General features: G+C 48.1%; 2 protein-coding genes across 2 annotated transcripts in view; one reads left to right on the top strand and one right to left on the bottom strand.

Moving 5' to 3' along the window:
* Positions 1–24,966, bottom strand: part of LOC128563566 (uncharacterized) — an 856,840-nt gene that overhangs the window by 439,419 nt on the left and 392,455 nt on the right. The window lies entirely within an intron of this gene.
* LOC128563570 (ral guanine nucleotide dissociation stimulator-like) lies at positions 21,870–24,205 on the top strand. Its single transcript, XM_053558962.1, has 3 exons — positions 21,870–22,671; positions 23,608–23,729; positions 23,962–24,205. The coding sequence occupies exons 1-3, from the start codon at positions 22,588–22,590 to the stop codon at positions 23,999–24,001; spliced, it is 246 nt and encodes an 81-aa protein (XP_053414937.1). The 5' UTR covers positions 21,870–22,587; the 3' UTR covers positions 24,002–24,205.

The raw sequence follows: 24,966 nt of genomic DNA, 5'->3' as shown, positions 1-24,966 counted from the left end.
TCAGAGAAGTTTCTCTTCAAGTCCCTTGCCCAGCCTGTGATGGGATCACTTGTTCTTTTCTTGCTTATATGTTTGAGTTCTCTGTGGATTCTTGTTATTAAACCTTTGTCAGACATAATCTGCAAATATCTTCTCCCATTCTCAGGGCTATCTTCTTGCTTTACTTACTGTGTTCTTGGCTGTGCGGAAGCTTTCTAGTTTGATCAGGTCCCACTAGTGTATTTTTGAAGCTGCTTCCATTGCCCGGGGGGGTCCTCCTCATAAAATAGTCGCCCAGGCCGATTTCTTCAAGGGTTTTCCCTGCACTCTCTTCTAGTATTTTTATAGTTTCACGTTTAAGTTTCAATCTTTAATCCAGTGAGAGTCTATCTTAGTTAATGGTGAAAGGTGTGGGTCCAGTTTCAGTCTTCTGCAGGTTGCCAGCCAGTTCATCCAGCACCATTTGTTAAATAGGGAATCTTTTCCCCACTGAATGTTTTTAATTGGCTTGTCACAGATCAAATAACGGAAAGTAGCTGGATTCATCTCTTGGTTCTCTATTCTGTTCCAGACATCTACTTCTCTGCTTTTGTGCCAGTACCATGCTGTTTTGATCACTATCGATTTGTAGTATGGTCTGAGGTCTGGTAGCGTGATTCCTCCTGCTTTGTTTTTCTTTCTGAGTAATGTTTTGGCTATTCGAGGTTTTTTCTGATTCCATATAAAACGAAGTATTGTTTTTTCAAGATCTTTAAAGTATAACAGTGGAGCTTTAATAGGGATTGCATTGAAATTATATATTGCTTTGGGTAGTATGGACATTTTAACCATGTTGATTCTTCCCAGCCATGAGCATGGTGTGTTTTTCCATTTGTTAACATTTTCAGCTATTTCTTTTTTTAGAGTTTCATAGTTCTCTTTATAGAGATCTTTCACGTCCTTTGTTAGATAAACTCCCAAATATTTCATCTTTTTTGGCACTACTGTGAAGGAAATAGAGTCCTAAACTGTTTATTCAACTTGACTGTTGTTGGTATGTATAACGGCTACCGATTTATGAATGTTGATTTTGTAACCTGAGACGCTGCTGTATTCCTTGATCACTTCTAAGAGTTTTGTAGTAGAACCCTGGTGTTTTCCAGATATACAATCATATCGTCTGCGAAGAGCGAAAGTTTGATCTATTCTGACCCTACTTGCGGTGCCTAAAACTTCCACTACAATGTTAAAAAGCAATGGAGACAATGGGCAGCCTTGTCTGGTTCCTGATCTGAGTGGAAATGATTCCAGTTTAACTCCATTCAATACGATATTGGCTGTGGGTTTGCTGTAGATGGTCTCTATCAGTTTAAGAAATGTCCCTTCTATACCGATTTTCTTAAGTGTTCTGATCATGAAGGGATGCTGGATATTATCAAAAGCCTTTTCTGCATCGATTGAGAGAATCATATGGTCTTTGTTTTTTAATTTGTTTATGTGCTGGATTACATTTATAGATTTACGTATATTGAACCAGTCTTGAGACCCTGGGATAAAACCGACTTGGTCATGATGTATAATTTGTTTGATGTGTTGCTGGATTCTGTTTGTTAGGATCTTGTTGAATATTTTTGCATCTATATTCATTAGTGATATTGGTCTATAATTTTCTTTTCTTTTTGGGTCTTTTCTTGGTTTGGGGATCTGGTTGATGTTTGCTTCATAGAACGTGTTGGGTAGTCTTCCTTCTTTTTCTACCTTTGGAACAGGTTGAGTAATATAAGTACTAATTCCTCTTTAAAGGTTTGGTAGAATTCTGACGTGAAACCATCTGGTCCCGGGCTTTTCTTTTTAGGGAGGTTTTGTATAGTTGATGCTATTTCCGAACTTGATATGGGCCTGTTCAACATTTCCACTTGATTCTGGCTAAGTCTTGGAAGGTGATATGCTTCCAAGTATTGTCAATTTCCTTCGGATTTTCATATTTCTGAGAATAAAGTTTCTTGTAATATTCAGTAAGGATTTTTTGAGTTTCTGAGGAGTCTGTTGTTATATTTTCTTTGTCATTTCCGATTGATGAGGTTAGAGATTTTACTCTTTTTTTCCCGATTAGGTTGAACAGAGGTTTATCTATTTTATTGACCTTTTCAAAAAACCAACTTTTTGATTTATTGATCTGTTGTCTAATTCTTCTGTTTTCAATTTTATTTCATTCTGTTCTAATTTTGCTTATTTCTTTTCTTCTACTGGGTTTGGGGTTGGAATGTTCTTCCTTTTCCAGTTGCTTGAATGTCCCATTAAGTTGTTAACTTTCTCCCTTTCTGTTTCTTGAGGAAGGCTTGCAGTGCTATAAATTTCCCTTTTAGGACTGCCTTTGCGGTATCCCAGAGTTTCTGATAATTCGTGTCTTCGTTGTCATTTTGTTCCAAAAGTTTGGCAATTTCCTTCTTAATCTCATCTTGACCCAGCTATCATTCAGCATAAGGTTATTTAACTTCCATGTTTTTGTATGAGTACGCAGATTCCTGCTGTTACTGAGCTCAAATGTTATTCCATGGTGGTCCGAGAAGATGTAAGGAATAATTTCTATTGCTTTAAATTTACTGAGGTTAGACTTGTGACCCAAGATGTGATGGATTTTGGAGTATGTTCCATGGGCTGATGAGAAGTATGTGTATTCAATTTTGTTGGGAAGTAATGTTCTGTAGATGTCTGCTAAATCCAAATGTTGGATGGTTAGATTTAAATCTAAAATTTCTTTGCTGAGCTTCTTATTGGAGGATCAATCCAACACTGCCAAAGGAGTGTCGAAATCTCAAACTATTATGGAGCTAGAAGAAATCCAGTTGCTCATGTCTGTTAGAGTCTCTCTTATAAATCGAGGTGCATTGTGGTTGGGTGCATGGATATTAATGATTGAAATCTCATCATATTACCCTTAACAAATATGAAGTGACCACTCTTATCCTTCCTTACTTTTGTTGGTTTAAAGCCTATTGTATCTGCAAATAATATTGCAACACCTTCTTTTTTCTGATTACCATTTGCGTGAAATATGGATGACCATCCTTTCACCCTGAGTCTATATTTGTCTTTGAAGGTACGATGTGACTCTTGTGTGCAGCAAATATCTGGCCTGAGTTTTGTATCCAGTCAGCTAACCTGTGCCTCTTTAGAGGACAGTTTAAGCCATTCACATTAATGGAGAATATTGATAAGTCTGGTAAAATGTTGTGTATTGAGTTTTTTGAAAGTCCAGTGGACATTTTTAATCCTTTTGCCACCGTGGAAGTTGGAGTTTGATCAAATTTTCTGAGGGAGTTTACTCTTGTGGTAGAGGATTGGGCTGGTCATTATGGAGGATAGGTCTGATAATATCCTGAAGAGCTGGTTTGGTTATGGCAAATTTCTTCAACATATGAATGTCATTAAAGTATTTAATTTCTCCATCATAAACGAAACTCTGTTTAGCTGGATACAGGACCCGGGGTTGAAAGTTATTTTGCTTTAGGAGATTAAAAGTCGATGACCACCCTCTTCTGGCTTGAAAAGTTTCAGCAGAGAGATCTCCAGTCATTCTAATAGTCTTCCCTTTGTAGGTAATGGATTTCTTATGTCTGACTGCTCTGAGAATTTTCTCCTTCATGTTAACTTTAGTGAAGTTAATTATGATATGCCTGGGGGATGTTTTCTTGGGATTGAGTCATGCTGGGGTTCTGAAACTGTCTGCTATCTGAATTTCTGAATCTCTTGGCACGTCTGGATAATTCTCTTTCATAATTTCATGGAGAAGGGCCTCTGTGCCTAGGAAGGCCACTTCATCAGTTTCAGGAATTACAATGAGGGGGATATTAGCCTTCTTCGAATTATCCAAGATCTCTCTGAGAGAATAATCTGTTTTTACTTTCCATTTCTCTTCCTCTTTGAGAGTTTGGGAGTGTTCAAAGGCTTTGTCTTCAATGTCAGCAATAGTTTCTACTGCTTGCTCCACTCTGTTACTGAATGATTCTACTGCACTTTTCAGATCTTGGCAAACTGCAAATTCTTGCTTCAGTGGGTCAAAATCTTTGGTCGTTTTGTCTTTAAATTTGTTAAATTCTTGAGACAATTTTGAATTTCTCCTCGAATTTCTAATTCCGAGTTTTGAATTGTTGCTCGAATTTCTAATTCCAAATTTTCCTCCACTTTATTACTCTTGTTTGCAACCTAAACTCTGAATTCGATTTCTGACATCTCGGCAAGTTGTTTGTGAATGGGATCTTCAGTTACATCTGCCATATCTTTCCTCGGGGTGTTGATCTATTCTGGTTATTCATGTTACCAGAGTTTTTCCGCCAATTCCGCCCCATGATTGTTTTACACCGTTTGATTTTTCCCCTGGAGCTTTGTCGAGGACCCGTAAAGTGCTATGGCCTGACAAACTGGGGCCCTGTTTGGTGTGGTGGGGCTAAGTGGTTCTTTCTTGTTTTCAGCTGCTTTCTGGTTGACCCTAGTGATACAGTTACTCTGGGTTGAAGTCTCAGCTGTGGAGAAATAGCAGCAGTTAAGTCACCCCGCCCCCCACAGGCAACAATTACAAAAGGAAACCTTCCTATAACCACACACCCAGAGCACCACCTGAATAGTCCTCAGGCGATTGGCTCAGTTCAAAAGGTCCAAATCAATCGTCTCAGTCAGCACCTGTCTCAGGTGGGAGAGTTTAAAAGGTCTCTGGCAACTGGATCACAGGGGTTTGGTGACTACTCTGATATGGCTTGCTCCAGTGCTGCGTGGAGTCAGGAGGAGCCACCCAGCAAATAGGTCAGTCTTGGAAGGTTGATGCCTCCTTCCCCACCTTGTACCTCTGTCACACCCAGTCACTGATAGCCCTGCAGTTGGCTGACCCAGTTTCCTGTAGTGAACAGATACTCCAGGGGTTTGCACCTGCCTGAATCACAAGGAAATCTATTTCTGCTGTCATTCTGCTGCGCTCTGCCTCTATCTAGCAGGAGGAGGTGAGGCCTGACAACCTCGGGCGCTTGATGGAGGCTGGGGAGTGTTCACTTAGTTCCAGCCCCGCCCCTGATTGATGTTACTGACAGAACAGAACAGAAAAACTTTGAGGGAATTTGTTCTGTTCCTGCTAAATTCCCCTGCAGAAGAGAAGCTGTTTTGAGTTCCCAGAGCCTGTGCCTCAGGCTCTGTCTTTGCTCCTGCAGGTTTGTATTTGGTTACCTGTCAGTTCTATCCTGCTGCCTTCCTTTGTCTATAGGCTGACGATCCCCTGAGGGCCGGGTGCGTCTTTGGCTCAGTAAAATGGTCCTCTGGGTCAGCCGCACCCTGGGAACTTCCCGGTTCTGCCAGTGAGTATCTAGTCCCTGCGCTCCACCAAGGTCGGTACCCCCTAAGGCAAATCCTTTACTCACGGGGCCTGCGTTTCCGTCCCAGATCTGTTCAGTGGTGGTTGCCACCTGAGTAGATGCCAGGCCTCCTCTGTTTGCGCAGAGAGACAGGGTATGTGGCTTCAGGATATCTGGGAGTGAGCCGTATTGTTGCTAAAAGAAGGCTGCTGCTCTGTGCCTCAGGGCACTGCTGCTTGGGTGTGGTTCCCTCTCAGCCTACAGTCCTGTCCTCACTCTTGTGCCCCAGAGTCAGCACTGACCAGCTGCAGTTTAGGCACTGTCCACATCCCTCGAGAAATCACCCAAGAATCTGGACTCCTGGGGGCCAGGCCTCCAGACCTCAGAGTGCGAGTGGAGGGGAGTGCTGGGAGCTCAGAGTTGCAGGCAGGGAATATACACAGTTTTATACAGTTTTATGCCTAGCAGGAGAATGCCTTGGTACCCTAATAGGGGAGGGAGGTCAAGGTTTTAGAGGGTTTCTCCCATAGAGTGTAGTGGGAGGACCTTTGAACTCTGCTTGTTTGTTTGTGGGGCACTCTGAGCTGTTCTCATGGGGGAGGGGACTCCTGTCCTCTTGGTGATGGATTTGGTACCTTTGGTTTGTATCCTTGTGGTCGCAGCTCGCCTCAGTGGGGTTGATGTGCGTTCTTCAACCTTCTCTCTTGGTGCAGCTCACATCCACCAGGTTACTTGCTCGGTGTGAGCCATTTGAACCCTTGAACTATAGTCTAAGGTTTATTTTCACTTTCATTTCTGTTTATTCCTTCTTTTTCAATTGCTCTAGCCATTTTCCTTAATATCCATAATTTTCTTTCATTCTATGATATCTGTATTTCCTTGTTCTTTATACTTTTGAAAAACTTATAAAGTTTGCCTTCTATGAAATTGATTTGACTTTCTTTTGTTTTGTTTCAAACAATTTCTAATGCAGGTTGAAGCTTAAAAATTGAATGCCTTCTAAATCCATCTTTATCTTGGCCTATTCCACTTCTTTTTTCATATCTTATTGTTTTAGCCTGATCCTGCCTTTCAGTCACATCACCCCACTGTACCCGGATGGCTCTCTACATTTCTTTATGGAGATGTCTACTTATAATTTATAGAAGATGTCAAATGTTAACAATGATTTTGCATCTGCTTTCAGTGATAATGTTGTTTCAAACATCATTCCGCCTTCTGGATCATCACGATGGTATTTCCTTCTACTTGTTATGCATTATTTTTCCATAGATTCCTGTTGATTTCTCTTTATGTGTGAATCACAAAGGGTGAAGCAATTTATTCAATTTATCTTAACATAATAATGTTCTTGACTTCTCAGTTTTGTAGCTGGGCAGCTAGTTGGAGGGACTAGATTTAGGAACATTGGGTTTAGCGATTTTTCTTGATTAAACCCAGTTGCCCCTAGATGAGATATTTGTTTACCTTCACCTCACTGCACTGTCCCGTATCTGGCTTCCTTGGAATGCAGAAGCCATGATTTCACTAATTGCATTTCTTTTTTATACATCTGCTGCCCCTATTTTGTAATCTTTAAGATTTTGACCACAAATGCTTTAACTTTTTGAAATTCAACGAAGCTTCAATTATTTCTCTCTCTCTCTCTTTTTCTTTTTTTTTTTTGTTCAAAAAAAAAATAAGAGCATTTATTGACTGACATAGTAGTCCAGAGATGAAATGAGTTTTAGAAATGGTGGATCTGGCAACTCAACCCTGCTTATTTTTTTAATTTTTTAATTTTTTGAGACAGAATTTTACTTTTCTGCCCTTAGTAGCGGACCATGGTATAGCTGACGGCAACCTCATATTATTGGGCTCCAAGTGATTCTCACACAACCTCAAATTCTTGGGCTCCAAGTGATTCTTTTGTCTCAACTTCCTTGGTAGCTGGGACTACAGGCGCCTGCCACAATGCCTGGCTATTTTGAAGAGACAGGGTCTCCCTCTTGTTCAGGCTGGTCTTGAAATCCTCTGCTCACTGCCCTGCTATAGACAGGGGACCACGCCCCAGCCCTCGGGTCTTGCGTCACACCCAGCAAGCTTCTGCTGGAGGATTCTGTTGGTGTCAGGGAACATGCTCTTGCCCTCAGGACTCAGTCCATTCCTGGCAAGACTCTGCTCACAGGCCCAACCCTGCCTACCGAGCTCAGTCCACACGGGGCAACCACTGTCCCACCGTGGGTTCTGCACCGCATCACACCAGGCATAGCCCAAACTCAGGGTCAATACCACCACTGGCTGTGCATGGTCATAACCAGGGCACTGTTCCTACTCCCATCGAGTATCCCTTTATTCTCATAACCTCTTATTCCCCTGGTACACACAGATTTCATCCTGATGTTTGGTGGTCAACACTATGCCCCAATCATTCAGGAAAAGACCAAACACTCTGCCCTCTGCAGGGGGCAGAACTTCAGACCGCCATGCTAGGTGGCAAGGGTAGACTGGGACTTTGGACTTGTGGAGGGAAATGTCTCTTCAATTTTATGTGTGGTGGTGTTGTGTGTAGGTTCATAAGTAGGACCTATCTGGAGAGGGAAATCTGGTTTTTAGTGGCTCTCTCCAACGAGGTAAAATGAGAGGACTTTTGTTCTCCGCTTGCTCCGACGCTGTGGTGGGCCTCCTACATAGGGGAGGGGTCTCCTATCCTCCAGTCAGTAGGCTTTGTATTTGTAATTTTTTTTTTTTTTGAATGTTCTTCCTTGGACTTACAGCTTGCTGAACTTCTTTCTTGGCTCAGCTCTCCACCGTTGGCTTCATAGTATCTGATTCTGTCCACTTTTCCTACCTCTGGTCAGGAGCCTCTGCCGAGGTTTGCAGTCAGGCATCTTCCTGAGCAGTAACCTTTATTCTTACACCTTCGTTGACGCCAGTGGCCACTTAAGGGAACAACTCCTAGATTTTCCTGGAGTATAAAAATTAGTGTCTCTGTAGTAGGAATGACTCCCTGAACCCTCTGCCACATTCTGCCCTACGGACATGGGATAATAAAAGTCTCTTCAAACTGTGTGAGCCCTGGGCTCACTCCCCTCTACCCTTTCTCACTCCTTTCTCCGCTAATAAAGTGTTCCCAATCCATGAACTGGCCTCCTCTTCCTTTTATAGACCCTTGCCCCAAAACTCTATCCCTGGTACGTTCGGTATGTTTATCAGTGGTATTTCAGAAAAACGCATTGTTATTGTAGGAGATGTCTGCGTGTATGTTGTTTTCCCTGAAGACCTTCCAGTGGGACAGCATGTGGTGCTGAAAAGGTGGTAATCATGATCCTGATCCTGTGTGTGCCTGCATCTGAGTATTTAACAAAAGAAAATTGTTGTTATTGTTTTGAGCCCGAGTCTCACTCATTCGCCTTAGGGTTGATTGCTATGGAGTCACAGTGCACAGCAACCTCAAACTTCAAACTCTCAGGCTCTAGGAATCTTTTCTTGCCTCAGTTTCCCAAGTAGCTGGGACTACAGGCACCTGCTAAAATGCCTGGCTAGGATTTTCTATTTTTAGTAGCGATGGAGTCTCACTCTTGCTTAGGCTGTTCTTGAACTCCTGAGCTCAAGCGATCCACCAGCTTCAGTCTCCCAGAGTGTTAGAATTACAAGCATGAGCCACTGCATCCAGTCACAAAAAAACTTTAAAGGTCAGAAGAAAATCCTTTCTTAAGTTTTAAATGCTGCCTTTATTAGCCACGTTCTGTTGGACCTTTGGCAAATCACTTTGCCATTGATTACCTTCTTCAGTTTTTTTTAATCAAAATGACTTTCATTTTTAATTCTATGAAATCATGACTGTGTATAGTAATGCATTTATAGGGTACATTGTGCTAAATTGATATACAGGTTGCAAAGCTCACTTCAAACTTGTTAACATAACCAGCACCCGACTTGCTCATTTTTCATGGTAAGACATTTATGCTCCACACTGAATAGTTTTAACATGTACCATTGCATTATGTACAATAGATGAAGAAAATCGTAAAAGCAGAAAAAGTTTATAGAATAAAGATATAAAGAAAGAAAATACTTTTGTACAGTTGGGCTATGTAAACTTTTATTACAAAAAAGTAAGTGTGTTCACAAAATTCAAAGATGTACAAATAAAACAATACAGGAAGGTAAGGTTAATTTATTACTGAAGAGAGAATAATTTTAAATATAAATTTAGTGTAGCTAAGTGTACAGTATTTATAAAGTCTACAACAGTATATGATAATCCCCTAACCCTTAACATTACCCACTCCTTAACTCGCTGATTTACCCAGAGACTTACTTCTAATTTTGGAAGCTTCCTTCATGCTGAGTGTCCTGTGCAGGGATACCATTGAAAACAATCTCTTATACTGTATTTGTAGTCCACCTTTTCAAAGTTTAGACCTATTCAGACACACAAATACTTACTGTCACGATTGCCTACTATTTTCAGAACATGCTGTACAGATTTGTAGTCCAAAATCATTAGGCCATGTCCCACAGCCTGGGCGTGCAGCATGCGGTACCATCCAGATTTGAAAGGTGGGGAAACCAGCCTCAGGCCAATATGGCCCTTCAGAACCCCAGGTACGGTCCATTGATCAAATCCAAATTTCACAGAATAAAATCAAAAATTTTTTTTTTTTTGCAGTTTTTGGCCGGGGCCGGGTTTGAACCAGCACCTCTGGTAGATGGGTCCGGTGCCCTACTCCTTTGAGCCACAGGCACTGCCAGAGAATAATTGGCTCTGTAAAATTTGGATTCATTGAAAAAGTTGCATACAAGGATCAAGAAGGCCACAGGTTTCCCAACACATGAACATACATGTGTGTGTATAGAACCCTTAATCATGCTAAATCACATTGATTTTATTAGTTCTGGTAAGAATACTGTTCAAGAAAGGCTCGTGTGACCAACTCCGGAATCCTGATTCCTGCTCTTTTCTGCTTTACCATTAGTGAGCAGGTCATGCTGCAAAGTTCCCATGTGCTTTCAGCTTTCTCGCAGCATCTTTCTTTAGCTGAGATTGAGAAAAGTGATTTAAATGTCTAGATATTTATGCTGAGCGTGGTGGCTCACACCTGTAATCACAGCACTCTGGGAGGCCAAGGTGGGTGGATTGCTTGATCTCATGAGTTGGAGAATAGCCTGAGAAGGATCAAGACTCCATCTCTACTAGAAATAGAAAAATTAGCCAGGTGTCCTGGCAGGCGCCTGTAATCTCAGCTACTAGGGAGGCTGAGGTAGGAGGATAGCTTAAGCCCCAGTTTAAGGTTGCTGTGACCTATGACACTATAGCCCTCTACCCAGGGTGATAGAGTGTGATCCTGTCTAAGAAATGAATGAATGAATGAATGAATGAATGAATGAATGAATAAATAAATAAATATTGACATGTTTTAAACATATGAAACCAAATAAAAACAATTTGCTGGCTGAACAAGATATAGTTCCCTGATGTAAAGTTTCAGGAGTGTTTATGTTTAATGCATTTGTATTGCATTTTTTTTTTTTGTAGAATAATTTATTTTGTGGCTTGGCGCCTGTAGCTCAGCAGCTACGCCGGTTACGTACAGCAGAGCTGGCAGGTTTGAACCCAGCCCAGGCCTGCAAAATAGCAATGACAACTCCAACCAAAAAATTGCTGGGCACTGTGGCAGGCTCCTGAAGTCCCAGCTACTTGGGAGGCTGAGACAAGAGAATCGCTTAAGCCCAGGAGTTGGAGACTGCTGTGAGCTGTGATGTCGTGGCACTCTACTGGGCAACGTAGTGAGACTCTGTCACAAAAAAGGAAATCTTTTCTTTTGTAAGATCATTACATATTTTAAAAATTAACTTTAATAAAAATCATAACAGAAAACTTGAAATGGTATACAGCAACTTTCACAATTTGCTCATGTATTTTCTGGTCCCTTAGGGACAGTTTTTACTTCATGATCTTGTCAAAAGAAAAAAAATAAAACAAGAAGGAATTAAGAGAGAAATCTAAAACTTATCGGAGCAGATGATCTGCTGTCAGTGGTATCATGGAAGGTGTAGTCTTATTTTCTTTGAGGGATTTTCTTCGTCGTCATAATTTCAACCAATCATTACACCAAGGCTACATCAAAACACCTTCCTTGTTTATCCTACACATGACCATTTTTGAATTGGAGACATTCTCATTAAATATGGAAATTTTTCTTAGGGAACGTTTTCCTAAGTTGTGCAGTAAAATATCCTCTAAGGATATCTTGCTTCATAGTTTAATAGAGTGAATACATAGAATGTCTATCAGAATTGATTAAATCTTCTACACTGTTCATAGGTCCACTTGAGATACATGTTTATTTTCCAAAGGGACAATTTCTGCATTTACACTATAATACATGTACATATTGCTGGGCTCCAGATTTGTATAATCTCCCTTTACAATCTGCTTCTCAGTTTCTCTCTAGAATGCTATGCAGTTAGAGAGATGGTTAGAAGACGTTCTTGTTCTCTCCGTGTCCCTGGGTTATTTGTGAAGTGATTGACTTACACTTCGACTATCCCTGCTTTGAAGTGACGGGCAATCACAATTATATGAAACTCAGACAATGACAGTCTAGGGAAGGTGGTGACTCACACCTGTGCAGTTGCATTCCCCTGCCTCAGAGTGCTCTCAGGGATTAGAGCAGATGTGTTTATTTTTTCCACCAAGGAATTCATATCCCTTTAATACCAGAACATGGTAAACTTGTAGCTGTTTCAAACATCTGGTGGGCTTTTTGAATAACCTCATCAACTGGTATCATTCAGTGTTCTGTCTCCACCCCTTCTTGTGATTCTTCCACCCACAAGTCTGTGTGTTATCCAGAGGTGATAAGACACTGTGAGCTCTCTACGTTGTTTTCAAGTACACTTGATGAATTCCCTAGGATACAGAGGATAGCACGATCCCCACTGTGCACGTATTCGACTGGGGGACCGAATGGAAAAACACACAGGACTTGTCTAGGGTGACCTTCAAGGTCAGGAAGGGAGATTGAGAGCCAGCCCTGTCTCCACAGGGTGGGGGACCGTGCACTGAAGGGGCTGTGTTTGTATAACAGTGTACAGGTGAGGAGTAGACATAGTGAAGAGGGTGAGGGCCAAATGTGGAATCTTGGAAAAGTGACCTCACTTCCTTGGTGACAGACCCCAACAGAACTTAGAACCCTTGGTAGCCAGGCACCCACATTCTAGACACAGACCTGTGTCTGGCTCATTTTGTGGGATACGCTCAAGAGAGGAGGATGTTCTCGTGTTGCGTCGCACCTTCTCCTAATCCTCATGTCCGGAAAGCCCGAAGTGGGTGCCTTGTCCGAATTGGCCAATGTTGGCGCTCCCTCTACTCCCGTTGCCTGCGGAGACCTGGCAGGGGGCATCTACAGGTAACACAGGGCAGCCCCAGGTAGTCTCTTGCAGGCAAGGTCTCACCTGTGAGCCCATCTGGGGAGATCCGCACGCCTCATATCACTATGTTTGGGGAAGGAAGAGACAAGGGGACCCCCACTGAACAGGAGCAGGGTATCACCTATGGGAATCCTGGTGGGGCTGTCATGTTGATACCTCAGAACTCCAGGTCCTGGCTGTTGGGACAGAAAGGTGAGTGTCAAGGACAAGTTTGTCTACTGAGATGTCATCCCTAGACATCCAGCTGTCATCTGTCTTCTTCCCTGGTGGGAGGTCTGTTCAGACGTCCCACTGTGTGTGTGTTCTGGGGAGCAGAATCTCCCAGGGGTTTTCCCCTGTGGAGAGTGCCAGGCAGCCATTGATGCCTCTTCCCCCGGCATGGGGCCTTCCATTTGCAGAGGTGCGTGGGGATGCAGGACCTCCGTGAGGAGTCCATGGAGGACTCCACACAATCTCTGATCGCAGATGAAGACCAGGTGCACCAGTCTATGGACTACGGCCATCGCCAGACTGGGGTGAGAATGGGCACAGAGGGGGTCCCCACAGACCCAAAGAGGGATGCCCCAGGCTCTCTCCTCGGCAGTTTTCCCAGTTGAGTGATCCAAAATCTCCTCTCTAAAGAATCCAGCCATCGTGTATCCCCAGGGCAACTTGGTAAGATGCATCAAAACTGCACACATACTTGTGGGGATAACGGAGAAAATGCTTCCTGTAGTTTTCACTTTACACGAGTCCAGGGAGAGCTCCCAATGTGGCTGCTTCTCTCACAGCTTAAATCCGGCCCAGGGGTCTCCTGGAGAAGGCAGGCAGTTCCCTTCCCGGCCAGGCCTCTCCAACACTAACAGGCACTGTACACCAGGGTGGCTAAACAAAATGGGAGGGGTCACACACAGAAGGAGACAAAGCTGCTGCCTGCTCTTGTCTGCAACGTGCCATCTCTAGAATAGATCCTTGTAGCCCCAGCGGGCAGAAGCTCTGCCCTCGGTCTTGGCCATTTTCCCTCAGGGAGGCCATTTCCCGCTGCTGCCCAGCCTTTCAATGCCCATGGAGCCTGACTGGACACAGTCCTATTTCTCAGTCAGCCATGCTGCAGGGAATAAATGGAGGAGATTTGGTGGGATAAATGGAGGAGAGAAAGAAAGGAGAGAGGAGACGCTGCTTCAGGAATACCCACCTTACCTTTATGCCCAAAGTCCACTCCTTAAGTAAGGAGTATATTGCTTTACATCTAAATAGAAATCTCTAGGCCTTAGCTTTATTTGGGGAAATGGAAGACATCCTTTCAATTATAAACAGCTCAGACATTGTAAAGTCTGCTGTGTACCAAGTGGCTGGGACAGTTCGGGGAGCTGGCTGAACTTAGCCCCAAGGCCGAAGGGCTCCTTCAATAGAAATTGACTTCCTCTCAGTACTGGATGCTGGAAGTCCCACGTGACGCTGCCGGCTAGGGAGGTCTCTCAGAGGCCTCTCTCCTCGGCTTCTGTGGCCACGTTTCATCTCTGCATTCACAGAGAGGTCCTCTGTCAAACCTGTCTGTGTTCTTAGCACCTCCTCTTATAAGGACACCAGTCATATGTTATCAGGGACATGTAACTACAAGGACCTTTTGTCCTAATGCAGTCACATTCTGAGGGCATCAGACATGAGGGTCTGAATTCCGCCCATGACATGTGCTCAGGTGGGCTCCCAGGAAGGGGGTGCTTGCCAACAGTTTACACTAGAGAGTTGTATTGGCTGCGATCAGTATAACTTCCAGACTTGCTGTGGCACGGACAGGTTAGCAGTGGTCTTTGAATGTCACACTGCTCTGTAGCCAGCCTCCCTGGTGTTAATGTTGTTTTAAGTGTTTTTCAATGTAGGTTTGGTGGGAAATGCAATCACATCATTGCTGTCATTTCCAGTTTTGTGATTGACACCTGAGAGCCACATTTCAGTGTCTTCATACCTATTTGGGATTTCTCTCCCCTGAGTCACTTGCTCAGCCCTGTGGCCCTGTAACAAGCTTTCTTCCAATCTGGGGTCTCATACCATTTGCCCCTATGCCAGGCCCAGTGTTGCTGAGGCTGTTTCTCAGGAATCCGTTCAATGTAACAAAGACAGACTCTGACATTGTTCTCAGTAGAGAGCTTTCTCCTGGGACGTCTGGTCCCGGGAATGGTCTCTACAGAGAGGGGGAAAACAGGCTGGCCCAAGACACTCGCCCCAAGTGAGAGCAGGCTGAGTCTCTGTGAGCTTAGAGGGAAAATCATGGAGGCCTCCCTGAGAGGGCCGCAGCCATGTCCCAGATGCTGGTGACAGCCAGGTGACATCCCAGAGCCTGAGTTTTCTCATTTGCACAGGGAGGGCCATTTGGGGACTCACTGCACAGTGCTCCTCATCCATGGTGTGTGAGCAGGGCATTGTTGTTCTGCCTAACAACCTCCCTGAGGCAGCCTGGAAGGTGTCAGTGGTGTCATGCAGCTCTTTGTGCCCATCACGTTGTAGGTGAAAAGCGTAGAATCGTGGACACCCCTGACTTCTAAGGGCACGAGTCTCTGGAGGGCTGGAGCTTCCTGCATTGAGGATCAGAGCCCATTCTCTGGAGGGTCAGGGTCACTGACTGTGTCTCTCTTTGTCCATGCTAGAATAGAGATGAGTCTCGATTGGTGGTTTCCCTGAGGAGAGCACCTGGCTGCCATCGAAGGCTCTCGGCCCGACGTCGGGGCCTCTCTTTCCAGAGCTCCCTGGAGGTAATCCAGGAGGAGCCGCTGGAGGAGTCCGCGGCTCTCTCTTTGGATAAAGAACTGATGCATCAGGCCCCTGACCGTGGCCAGCGCCAGCCTGGGGTGAGAATGGGCGCAAAGGGGTCTCCACAGACCCAAAGAGGGATGCCCCGGGCTCTGTCCTTGGCTGTTTTAGCCCTTGAGTGACCCACAATCCACTCCCTAAATATTCCGGCCTTGTGTCTCCCCAGTGGCAACTTGGTAAGAGGCACGTTCACTACTCACGTAGTTGTGGGGATGTCAGAGAAAATGCTTCCTGTAGTTTTCACTTTACACTAGTCCAGGGATAGTTCCCCATGTGGTTGCTGCTCTCACAGCTTTAATATGGCCCAGGGGGTCTCCCGGAATAGGCAGGCAGTTCCCTTCCCAGCCAGGCCTCTCCAACACTAACAGCCAACACTAAACCAGGGGGTCTAAACAAAATGGGAGGGGTCACACACAGAAGGAGACAATGCTGCTGCCTGCTCTTGTCTGCAAAGTGACATCTCGGGAACAGATCCTTGTAGCCCCACCAGGCAGGTGCTCTGCCCTCCGGTCTTGGCCATTTTCCCTCAGGGAGGCCATTTCCCACTGCTGCCCAGCCTTTTAATGCCCGCGGAGCCTGACTGGACACAATCCTATTTCTCAGTCAGCCATGCTGCAGGGAAACTGCTGTGTCCCAATTGGCTGGGACAGTTCGGGGAGCTGGCAGAACTTAACCCTAAGGCCGAAGGGCTCCTTCAATAGAAATTGACTTCCTCTCAGTTCTGGAGGCTGGAAGTCCCACGTGACGCTGCCGGCTGGGGAGGTCTCTCAGAGGCCTCTCTCCTTGGCTTCTGTGGCCACGTTTCATCTCCGCATTCACAGAGAGGTCCTCTGTCATGCCTGTCTGTGTCCTTAGCACCTCTTCTTAGAAGGACACCAGTGATATGTTATTAGGGACATGTAACTAGAAGGACCTTTTGTCCTAATGCCGTCATGTTCTGGGGACATCAGACATGAAGTTATGAATTTCGGCCCATGACATGTGCTCAGGTGGGCTCCCAGGAAGGGGGTACTTGGCAACTGTTAAGTATAAGCTCCAGACTTCCTGGGGCACGGACTGGTTAGCAGTGGTCTCTGAATGTCGCTGCTGCTCTGCAGCCAGCCTCCCTGGTTTTAATATTGTTTGAAGTGTTTTCCAATGTAGGTTTGGTAGGAAATGCAATCACATCATTGCTTCCATTTCCAGTTTTGCAACTGACACCTGGGAGTCATATTTCAGTCTTCCCTATACATTTCTGCATACCTATTTGAGATTTCTCCCCGCTGAGTCACCTCCTCAGCCCTGTGGACTTGTAACAAGCTTTCTTCCACCCTGGGGTCTCACTGCATTTACCCCTATGCCAAGCCGAGAGTTGCTCAGGCTGTCTCTCAAGACTTCTTTTAAAGTAACAAAGACAGACACTTGCGCGGTTCTCAGTGGAGAATCCTGTTCTAGGACGCATGGCCCTGTGCATGGTCTCCACAGAGAGGGGGGAAACAGGCTGGGTCAAGACCCTCTCCCTGAGTGAGAGCGGGCTGAGCTGCTGCAAGCTTAGGGGAAAATTCATGCAGCCTTCCCTGGGAGGGCCACAGCTCTGACCCATGTGCGGGTGACAGCCAGGTGACATCCCAGAGCCTGAATTTTCTCATTTGCACAGTGAGGGTCATTTGGGGACTCAAGGGCACTGGGATCTTCATTACAGGGTGTCTGAGCAGGGGCATTCTTTTTCTGCCTAACAAGCCCCCTGAAGCAGCCTGCAGGGTATCAGGGGTTTCATGCAGCTCTTCGTGCTCATCACATTTTACGTCCTAAGTGTAGAATTAGGGACACCCATGACTTCTAAAGGCACAAGTCTCTGAAGGGCTGGAGCTTCCTGCATTGAGCATCAGACCCCATTCTCTGGAGGGTCAGGATCACTGACTGTGTGTCCCTCTTTGTCCCCGCTAGTATGGAAATGAGTCGGCCGTCTGCTTTACGGAGCTGCAAGTGAGGACCTCCCGGCCAGCCACCTGGGACATGCTGGTGAGCTCCCTGGTGCCAGTCCTTTCGGCACAAAACATCTGCTCCATGACCTCCCAGGGCTCCTACCACGACATCAACACCATGGCACGGTTCCTAGAGAAACTGGTCAGGAGGTGAGTGGCCAAGGCACAGTGCTGCCCCCACCTGCCAACTAGGTCTGTGGGTGTCATTCAGTTCCCCTGAGCCTCGCTTCACTCCTCTGAAAAGTGGAGTGGTCAGAGGATTACATTTATGAGGTTTTGGAGGAAAATCAATAGAATAAGAGGTGGCAGCTGGGTCCCTCGCTCCTGGCTCTGTGGAGAGGCTTCAGCGGCTGCTGTCGCTGTTCACATTTACCATCTGTCTCCTCACAGAAGGCGCCCTCTGCCTCACACCTCAGTAGCCCATACGTCTGTGTCCCTTTGTGGGAAAAGCACAGAGAGAGCTAACCTGGTCCCACTCGCTGAGCTTTGAGTCTCCTTCCACCTTGTCCCCGTCCTTGAGAGAACAGGGGTTTCCTGGGGCGGGGAAAGAGTCCCGAGAACCACTTAGATATCTGCCAAGGTTCTGTCGGAGTCATTCAGTAACCAGCTGGTTGTGCAGGCATGTTCTAGAAACTTAATTTAATGAACAAAGAAGATGACAGTCTTCGGGCTGCAGTTCTGTGCAGGGAGTCAGGAAGTCAGAGCAGACACGAGGAGGTAACGTCCTCCTCCTTGAGGACCACCCAGCATCTTCTATGCACAGAGAAAGATCCCAGATTCTGGGATTTTTCCATCACGAACCCCATGAGTAACTCAAAAGGCATGCTTGTGGTCCAAGGAAAGAACTCCTTTTCCACTCAGAGTATGGGGCTCTGTGGGACTGTGGCTGGGGAAACAAAACAGAACCTGGGTCTCAGCCACTTGAGGATGCTCATGAGAGGGCTAAGGTCAGGGGATTTCAAGGAAGAAATGAGTCGGTTAGAGCTGGGGGGGGGTGGCAGTTCCCTGCAGAGAGGAGAAGCGTGGCTCAGAGCTGCCCCTGAGGGGCCCATCCTCAGCACAAGTACCTTCCCAGCTCTTCCTGTCTCCTCCAGCCCACACCCCCTCCCCGACCACAGCAGCAGAAGCCCACACTGGTGTGATGATGAGCACCCTGCTGACCCTCCGGCCTCCAGTCACAGCCCTGAGGGCTCAGGGGTGCAGAGGTCCTTGCGGTTGATCTGCAGTGACAATGGCAGGGGGAGGGCGAGGCCCACAATAGTGTGTCCAATCCTGATCCATGACCAGTTCTGTCCCTGCCAGGGCAGCAGAGACAGCCAGGGAAGTTCAGCCTGTCCTCTAGACTGGAGGAGTAGGCCCAGGGACACATAAATACACAGGACTGTCCTGGGAAGGGTGTCAGAGGAAAAGCCAGGCCTCTGACTCAGGTTCGGCTTGTCATCCCCAGAAGCACCTCTTCCATCTACATCTCCTGGCCAGATGGATGCCCTGTGTTCTGCGACAAGAATGTGAGCATTCCAAGGCTCAGGTTTGAGGTGGCTGACATACAGGTCACCGTGTCCACATCATACCTGGGGCATCAAGCCACCATCACGCTTGCTTGGCTGTACCAATTCAGGCCCATTGGCACAAACCCAGAGGATGGGATGGCAGCAGTTTACCAGCTTCAGAAAGGTAGCGTTTGGGGCTGAAATTCTCTTTGTCATGGGGAGGTAATGGTGTGTTTGGATAACCCAGTAGGGAGTGATAGATGCAGCTGACTTTATCTCCTTTTCCATCTCCTGCTCAATCTCCAGAACAACAGGCAATCCCAGTGCTGGCCATAGAACCAGCACCAGCGCCGGCAGATCTGGGCGAGCAGAGGCCTGCTCTGGAGCCAGGGGTGCCTGCATCCCTGGATCTCCCAATGTATATGGAGCCAGCTCCAGGGCCAGGCTCAAGGGCAGCACCCTGGACAGAGCCATCTGGAAAGCCAGTGAAAACTGGCAAGGCACAACCAAAGGCAATCGTAGGCCTCAGCCAGCCCAGGACTGTGCCTGAACAAATGCTGCACAGGGCGGGGCCGTCTAGCATCCTGGCGTACACAGGGAAACAAGTGGCTGAGCAGCTCACGCTGCTGGATGCGGTGAGCAGCTGCTCAAACCCCTTCCCTGACCAGAGGCCAGCGATCTGGTCCCACCCTGCTGCACGGCTTATGAGCCAGGCCAGCTGTTTGAGTTTCTTTCTGTATTTACGGTCCCTGTGTCTGTGGCAGCTACACACATCTGCTGGGCACATCCCATGGGAGGGGACAGAGTACAGGGTGGGGGCCTGGCCCACTAGATGCAGGGGTGGCCCACTTAGCATGCCGCCCCGGCTGCTAAGCCCCCCGCCCGGGAGGCCTCACCAGCCTCAGCAATTACTACACATCTGGCACAGACTCCATTTCAGACCAGACACCCGCACTGAGACCCTGGAGGTGGCTGCCACGGGCCACGTGCGTCTCAACAGAAAGAAGGCCTGGCACACAGGTGGCCTCAGGAAGGGCCGGGCTGAGCACCTTGTGGAGTGTGGGCTCCTGGAGGCCGGCCTGGGGGAAACACCACGTGCTGTTCTCTCCTTGCCCGGCTCTATGCGTTTCGCGCCCTCCGTGAAAGGGGAATGAAACCCGGGGCTCTGACTACTCTGGGAGAGCCAATGCCAAAGCTGAGAATCTGGTCACCTGCCTGAGTCAAGGGGTGACTTTAGACTCAGAGCTGCCCTGGGCGGTGCCCATGTGGATCTTTCTTCCTCCCCAGGAGCAATTTAAGAAGCTGCTGCCGTGGGAGTGCCTGGACACCTTTTTGATTGAGCTGGACGGGATGGACATAGCTCTGGTGGCACCCACAGTCGGCGCTGCCTTGATTCACTTCGATACTGTGGTGTATTTTGTGATAAGCACGTGCTTGGAGACCCGCACCATGAAGGCCCAGGACAGGGCCAGGGTGCTGGAGCTTTGGATACAGGTGGCCAGGGTAAGCTGTGGGAGGGCCTGAGACAGGGCCAGGGTGCTGGGGCTCTGGATCCAGGTGGCCTCGGTAAAGCATGGGAGGCCCTAGGACACTCGTTCTCTCCTCTGTCCGATGTCAAATTTGCTGAACAGAGTCCAAGCCCCTCAACAGCCCCCAGCCCCGTTCCTGTCCGGGGCACACTGACCTTGACTTCCATGCCCAGTGTTGGTGCGCCCTTTGCGCCTGGACACCGACGTTGGGTTGAACTGTAATTGTCCTCCCAGAGTGTGAAACTCACTGGGGCCCAGACTGCTCTCCTGTGCCTCCCTGGGCCTCTGCCTCCCCACAGAGGAAAGGTCAGCACAGGGGGCACAGCTCGGGCAGTGGGGCTCCAACTCCCCACCTCACGGTGCATCCTCTTCCCTCCCCAGGAGTGTCATAAGTTGAGCAACTACTCATCTTTGCATGGCATAGTCACAGCCCTGAAGGCTGCGCCCATCCATAGTCTCCAGGAGACCTGGAGAGCAGTATCCAGGTGGGTGGGCGTGTGTCTCCTGAGCTGCACCAGCACCTCTCCCGGGTCTGCCATGCTCCCTCACTGCACTGGGAGGGGAGGGGAGCCCAGCACCTCCGGAGGCAGGAATGGGTGGCCTGCCAGGGTCTCTCAGTCCACTGGGTGTTAGCACCGAACGTCTAACTCAGCACCAAGTTTTCTTCACCGTGGGGCACGGGCCTTTGCCACATTGGAGATATTCCCATGTCTAGCGCACATCTAAACTGAGAAAGTGAGCTGCCCAGTTGACATTGGGCTGGGCCAGATGAACAGCATTTCAGCGCCCGCTCCACTCCTGTGGAGCCTCTGGGAATCAGGAGCCCAGAGGAAACACAAATCCTGCTGGTTTGGATCCTTTTCATTCCCAGTTCAAGGAATGTGAACTCGCCCTCCTCCCCGCTACTCCCTGATTTATCCGACTTTCTTTCCCCTCTGCAAAGGGAAAGCGCGAGAGCGTATAAAGAACTGTGCGCACGCGATGACAGGATGACCCGGGAGAAGCTGATAAAGGTACAGGGGGGCTGGGGCTGGGGGCAAATGTTTAGAGGGCAGGGAGAGGGGAATTTGGAAAGGGTACCGAACCGGGTGATTTTTGGTTAATTTTCTAACTCAACGTTTACCTGAAAAGTACCAGTCGCCAGTCCTGTTCAGAAGAGAGAAGGGGCTTTCCTGGCTGTTCATCAGGGACGAGCTGGATAATTAGCACGGCTCTGGCTAATATCCATTGCATTGGTCCCTCTGGTTATGTAGCTTCCACCAGCCGATGGGGAAATGTTGTTGTGGTGGTGGTGGTGGCTTCTTTCTTTCCCGAAACCAGCCAGAAATTCTCCAGAAAGCCGGGCCTCTATTGCTGGTGTGTGGTGCGGGCAGCTGGGGCAGGGTCTCCAGACAAACGAGGGGCTGAGCTGCATGCCCCAGTAACACAGCAAGTGGGTGTAGGACACAGGGCTGGGTCTAGAACCAGAGCTCACTGAGTGACTGTAGCACCTCACCAGCTGACTGTGGCCAGGTGTCCACAGTGCGAGGTCAGGGTCCTGGGAGTAGCTGAGTGAGGGTAAGATAGTCTCACTGACCTTGTCCTGACCCTGGCAGCTGGGGATCTCCAAGCTGGCCCGCCGGGAAAAAAACCCTCAGAGAGCCCAGATGAGGCAGCAGAAACGGAAGGTGAGCCTCCTTTGGTGTGGGTGGGGAGGGCCACTGGGACGGAGGGCAGGGCCTCCCCCCCAGCTGGAGTCTCCCCATCAGGAGAGCAAGGGCCTCCTACTAGGCCCTCCTTCCTGTAGCTGGTGCCTGAAATGCCCTCAGCAGAGGGCCCAGGACAAAGGCCTGGAAGAGCTGGGCTCAGCATGCCCTACAGGAAGGGTGGGGTCTGGGACCACAAGGCATTGTGACCTGTGAACATCCCAGGCTGTAGGTGACCATGGGTGCAGCTGGGGGAGGAGAGGGATAGAATGGAAGGAGGAAGCTGAAGGTGTCTGGCTGCTCCAAGTCAGAGATCTTGAGGAGAGGTCTAGGAGACCGGGGTGGGGTGTGAGATTCCGGACAACAGAACGGGGAAGGCCACTTGCAGGTGGGTGCTCATCACCACTCCCACCCCAATGACACAGGGCGTCATTCCCTTTCTTGGAATCTTTGTCGATGACCTAACTCTGCTGCAGAAGTGGACGCAGAATAATGTGGCTGTGAGTGAGCCTAGGGCTGGCACACTGGGGACCAGAATCCTAAGGCTGGGGGGAGACATTCCTGGATGGAGCCCTGAGAACTCAGCACTCAGCAAAACTGCTCCCAGGCAGCCCTGTGAGCTGGGGTATCAGGCCCGACGTCAGCCTCCAGTCCCTGCTCCCAAGGCAGAAGCTGCAGAGCTGCCTGACTGCTGAGCTGCCCGAGTGTCTGGCTGAGCTGGACTCAGCCTCTCCCTCAGGTGCTGCCCACGGGAGGAGTTGAAATTGGCCCCTCCACACTCAGGCAGCTCCCATGTGGCTCCAAACTCTCTTTGTGTGCAAGGAGATTTTGTGTGCCCCTACTTGTCATGAGGAAGTGTTGGGTCACAGGGCCCCTGAGCATCAGCCCGCACGCTCCCTTCATCACAACCCACAGCGTGATGTGGGTGCAAGTGCCTTGTGCGCAGGTCCCCTGGCCACTGAGCCTGGATGACACGCAGCAAGGGAGCCCAAGGAGGGGGGAGTCATGGCTGGGGGGCCTCTCTCCCGGGCATTGGCTGTGCCTTGCACGGAAATGTGCTCAACATAACAAAAAGGGGAAGGTGGGCAACTGGGGGCCTGTCTCTGGGGAAGCACAACATGTGGAAGTCAGAGACTGCCCTGGGAGGACATTCCCTGGCTGCATCCTCCACATCGTAGATTTCCTGGGAGGGTTTGACGTCAGGGAAGGGGCAGTCCACCCCATGAAACGTGCAGGATGGGAATGAAAACCAACTCCTGGAGAAAGGCAGTTGACATCCAACTCTGAGGACAGACTGGGCCTTCAGAGGATGGGAGGGGAGAAGGGAACCACTCCAGAGAAAGGCGCCAGAGATCGGCCCCTTGCCCTCCCCAGCATGGCCCCTTCAGAATCTTCCCCCCGGCCCAGTCAGCATCCGTCCTTCTCTCTGGCTCCAGGCTTTCAAGATCATCCAGCAGCTGCAGTTGCTGCAGGTGACTGCCAATAATTTCTGTTTTCAACCGGACAGAGACTTTCAGTCCTGGTTCCAAACCATGAAGCCACTGGACCAGTACAATATGTGAGTGCCTGCAAAGGTTGGCGGAGGGTAGGGGGACCTTTGTGCATCCCTGCTCAGGACTCTGTCTGGTGGCCAGCTGCAAAGAGCCTGTGGCCGTGGTTCCCTGGTCACCAACAGTCCCTGGGGCATGGTGACTGCTGAGCACCGGGTGTCCAAGCCTGCCAGGCAGACCCTGGGCGGGGGACCTGAATTTTGTTCCTGGTGGCCTCATAGCTGTCTCTCTGTCCTGCAGCCACAACTTCTCCTGGGAGCTGGAGCCACCATTTCAATAGGCCAAAACAACATCAAGGCCAAGGAGACCTGTCCTGGGACTGTGTCCACATTTGAGATACTTTTATTTACTCTCCCCTGCCACTCCCTTACACCCCCCTGGAAACCTGTTCATTTACTCCGCCCTGACACTCCCTTTTCCTGTCATCTATATCCCTTATTCCTTGCTCCTCATCCCTGGCTTTCACTTAAATAAATGCATGTTCCATATTGTTATCAGTTTTCTTCATGATTTTTCTCTATAGCTGTCGTGGCTAGTCTGTATCATTTTGAGAGTGTGCTCTGTGAACGCATGGATGCCACAGACATGAAACTCTTCATGATCTGAGGCTATCGCTTATCTATGTGAACTCAAGGGAGCTGTGTGGAGCTCCATCTCTCCTGTATAGAGTTTCTGCAAAGACCACCTCATGAATGACATCTGGAGGATTGTCTCGTATCTGCTTTCAAAAGGCTTCCTAATTCTTTTTGTCCTTCTACACTTCGTGGCATGGATTTAGCACACTTCCAAACTGACTTCGTGCCACCAGTTTCACCCTGATACCAACACCGGACAAAACACAACTTGATCTTTACTACTAAAGGTGGATGTGTTTCACCACAAAGGTCTTCATCCTCATTCTCCACTCATGCTGGCTGAGCAGGGGGAGGAAGAGGAGAGGTTGGTCCAGCTGAAAAGGGTGGCTGGCAAAAGGGGTGCACGTAGGTTTCTCTATGGTGGTAGAGTTTGTCCTGCCGACTCCACTCTGGAGACGCAGACGGCCTGAAGGGTTATGAAAATGCCAGAACAGATGTGTTTTTTAGAGTTCAGTTGTCATAGAACAATAGACTTGGACGAGATGACCATCAATAACAGCTTAATTGGTTCTGCCCAAGCCACATTTTCTGGACCCGAGGACCATCCTACACTATCGTGGCTCAGATGGTCTGGATTAGACTAGTAGTAATTTCTTTTCTACTCCTATTG

This window comes from Nycticebus coucang, chromosome 13, assembly GCF_027406575.1.
Source record: "Nycticebus coucang isolate mNycCou1 chromosome 13, mNycCou1.pri, whole genome shotgun sequence".
Classification (NCBI taxonomy): Eukaryota; Metazoa; Chordata; class Mammalia; order Primates; family Lorisidae; genus Nycticebus; species Nycticebus coucang.
The sequence above is the reverse complement of the archived record's forward strand: the minus strand, read 5'-3'. Positions and strand labels throughout refer to the sequence as shown.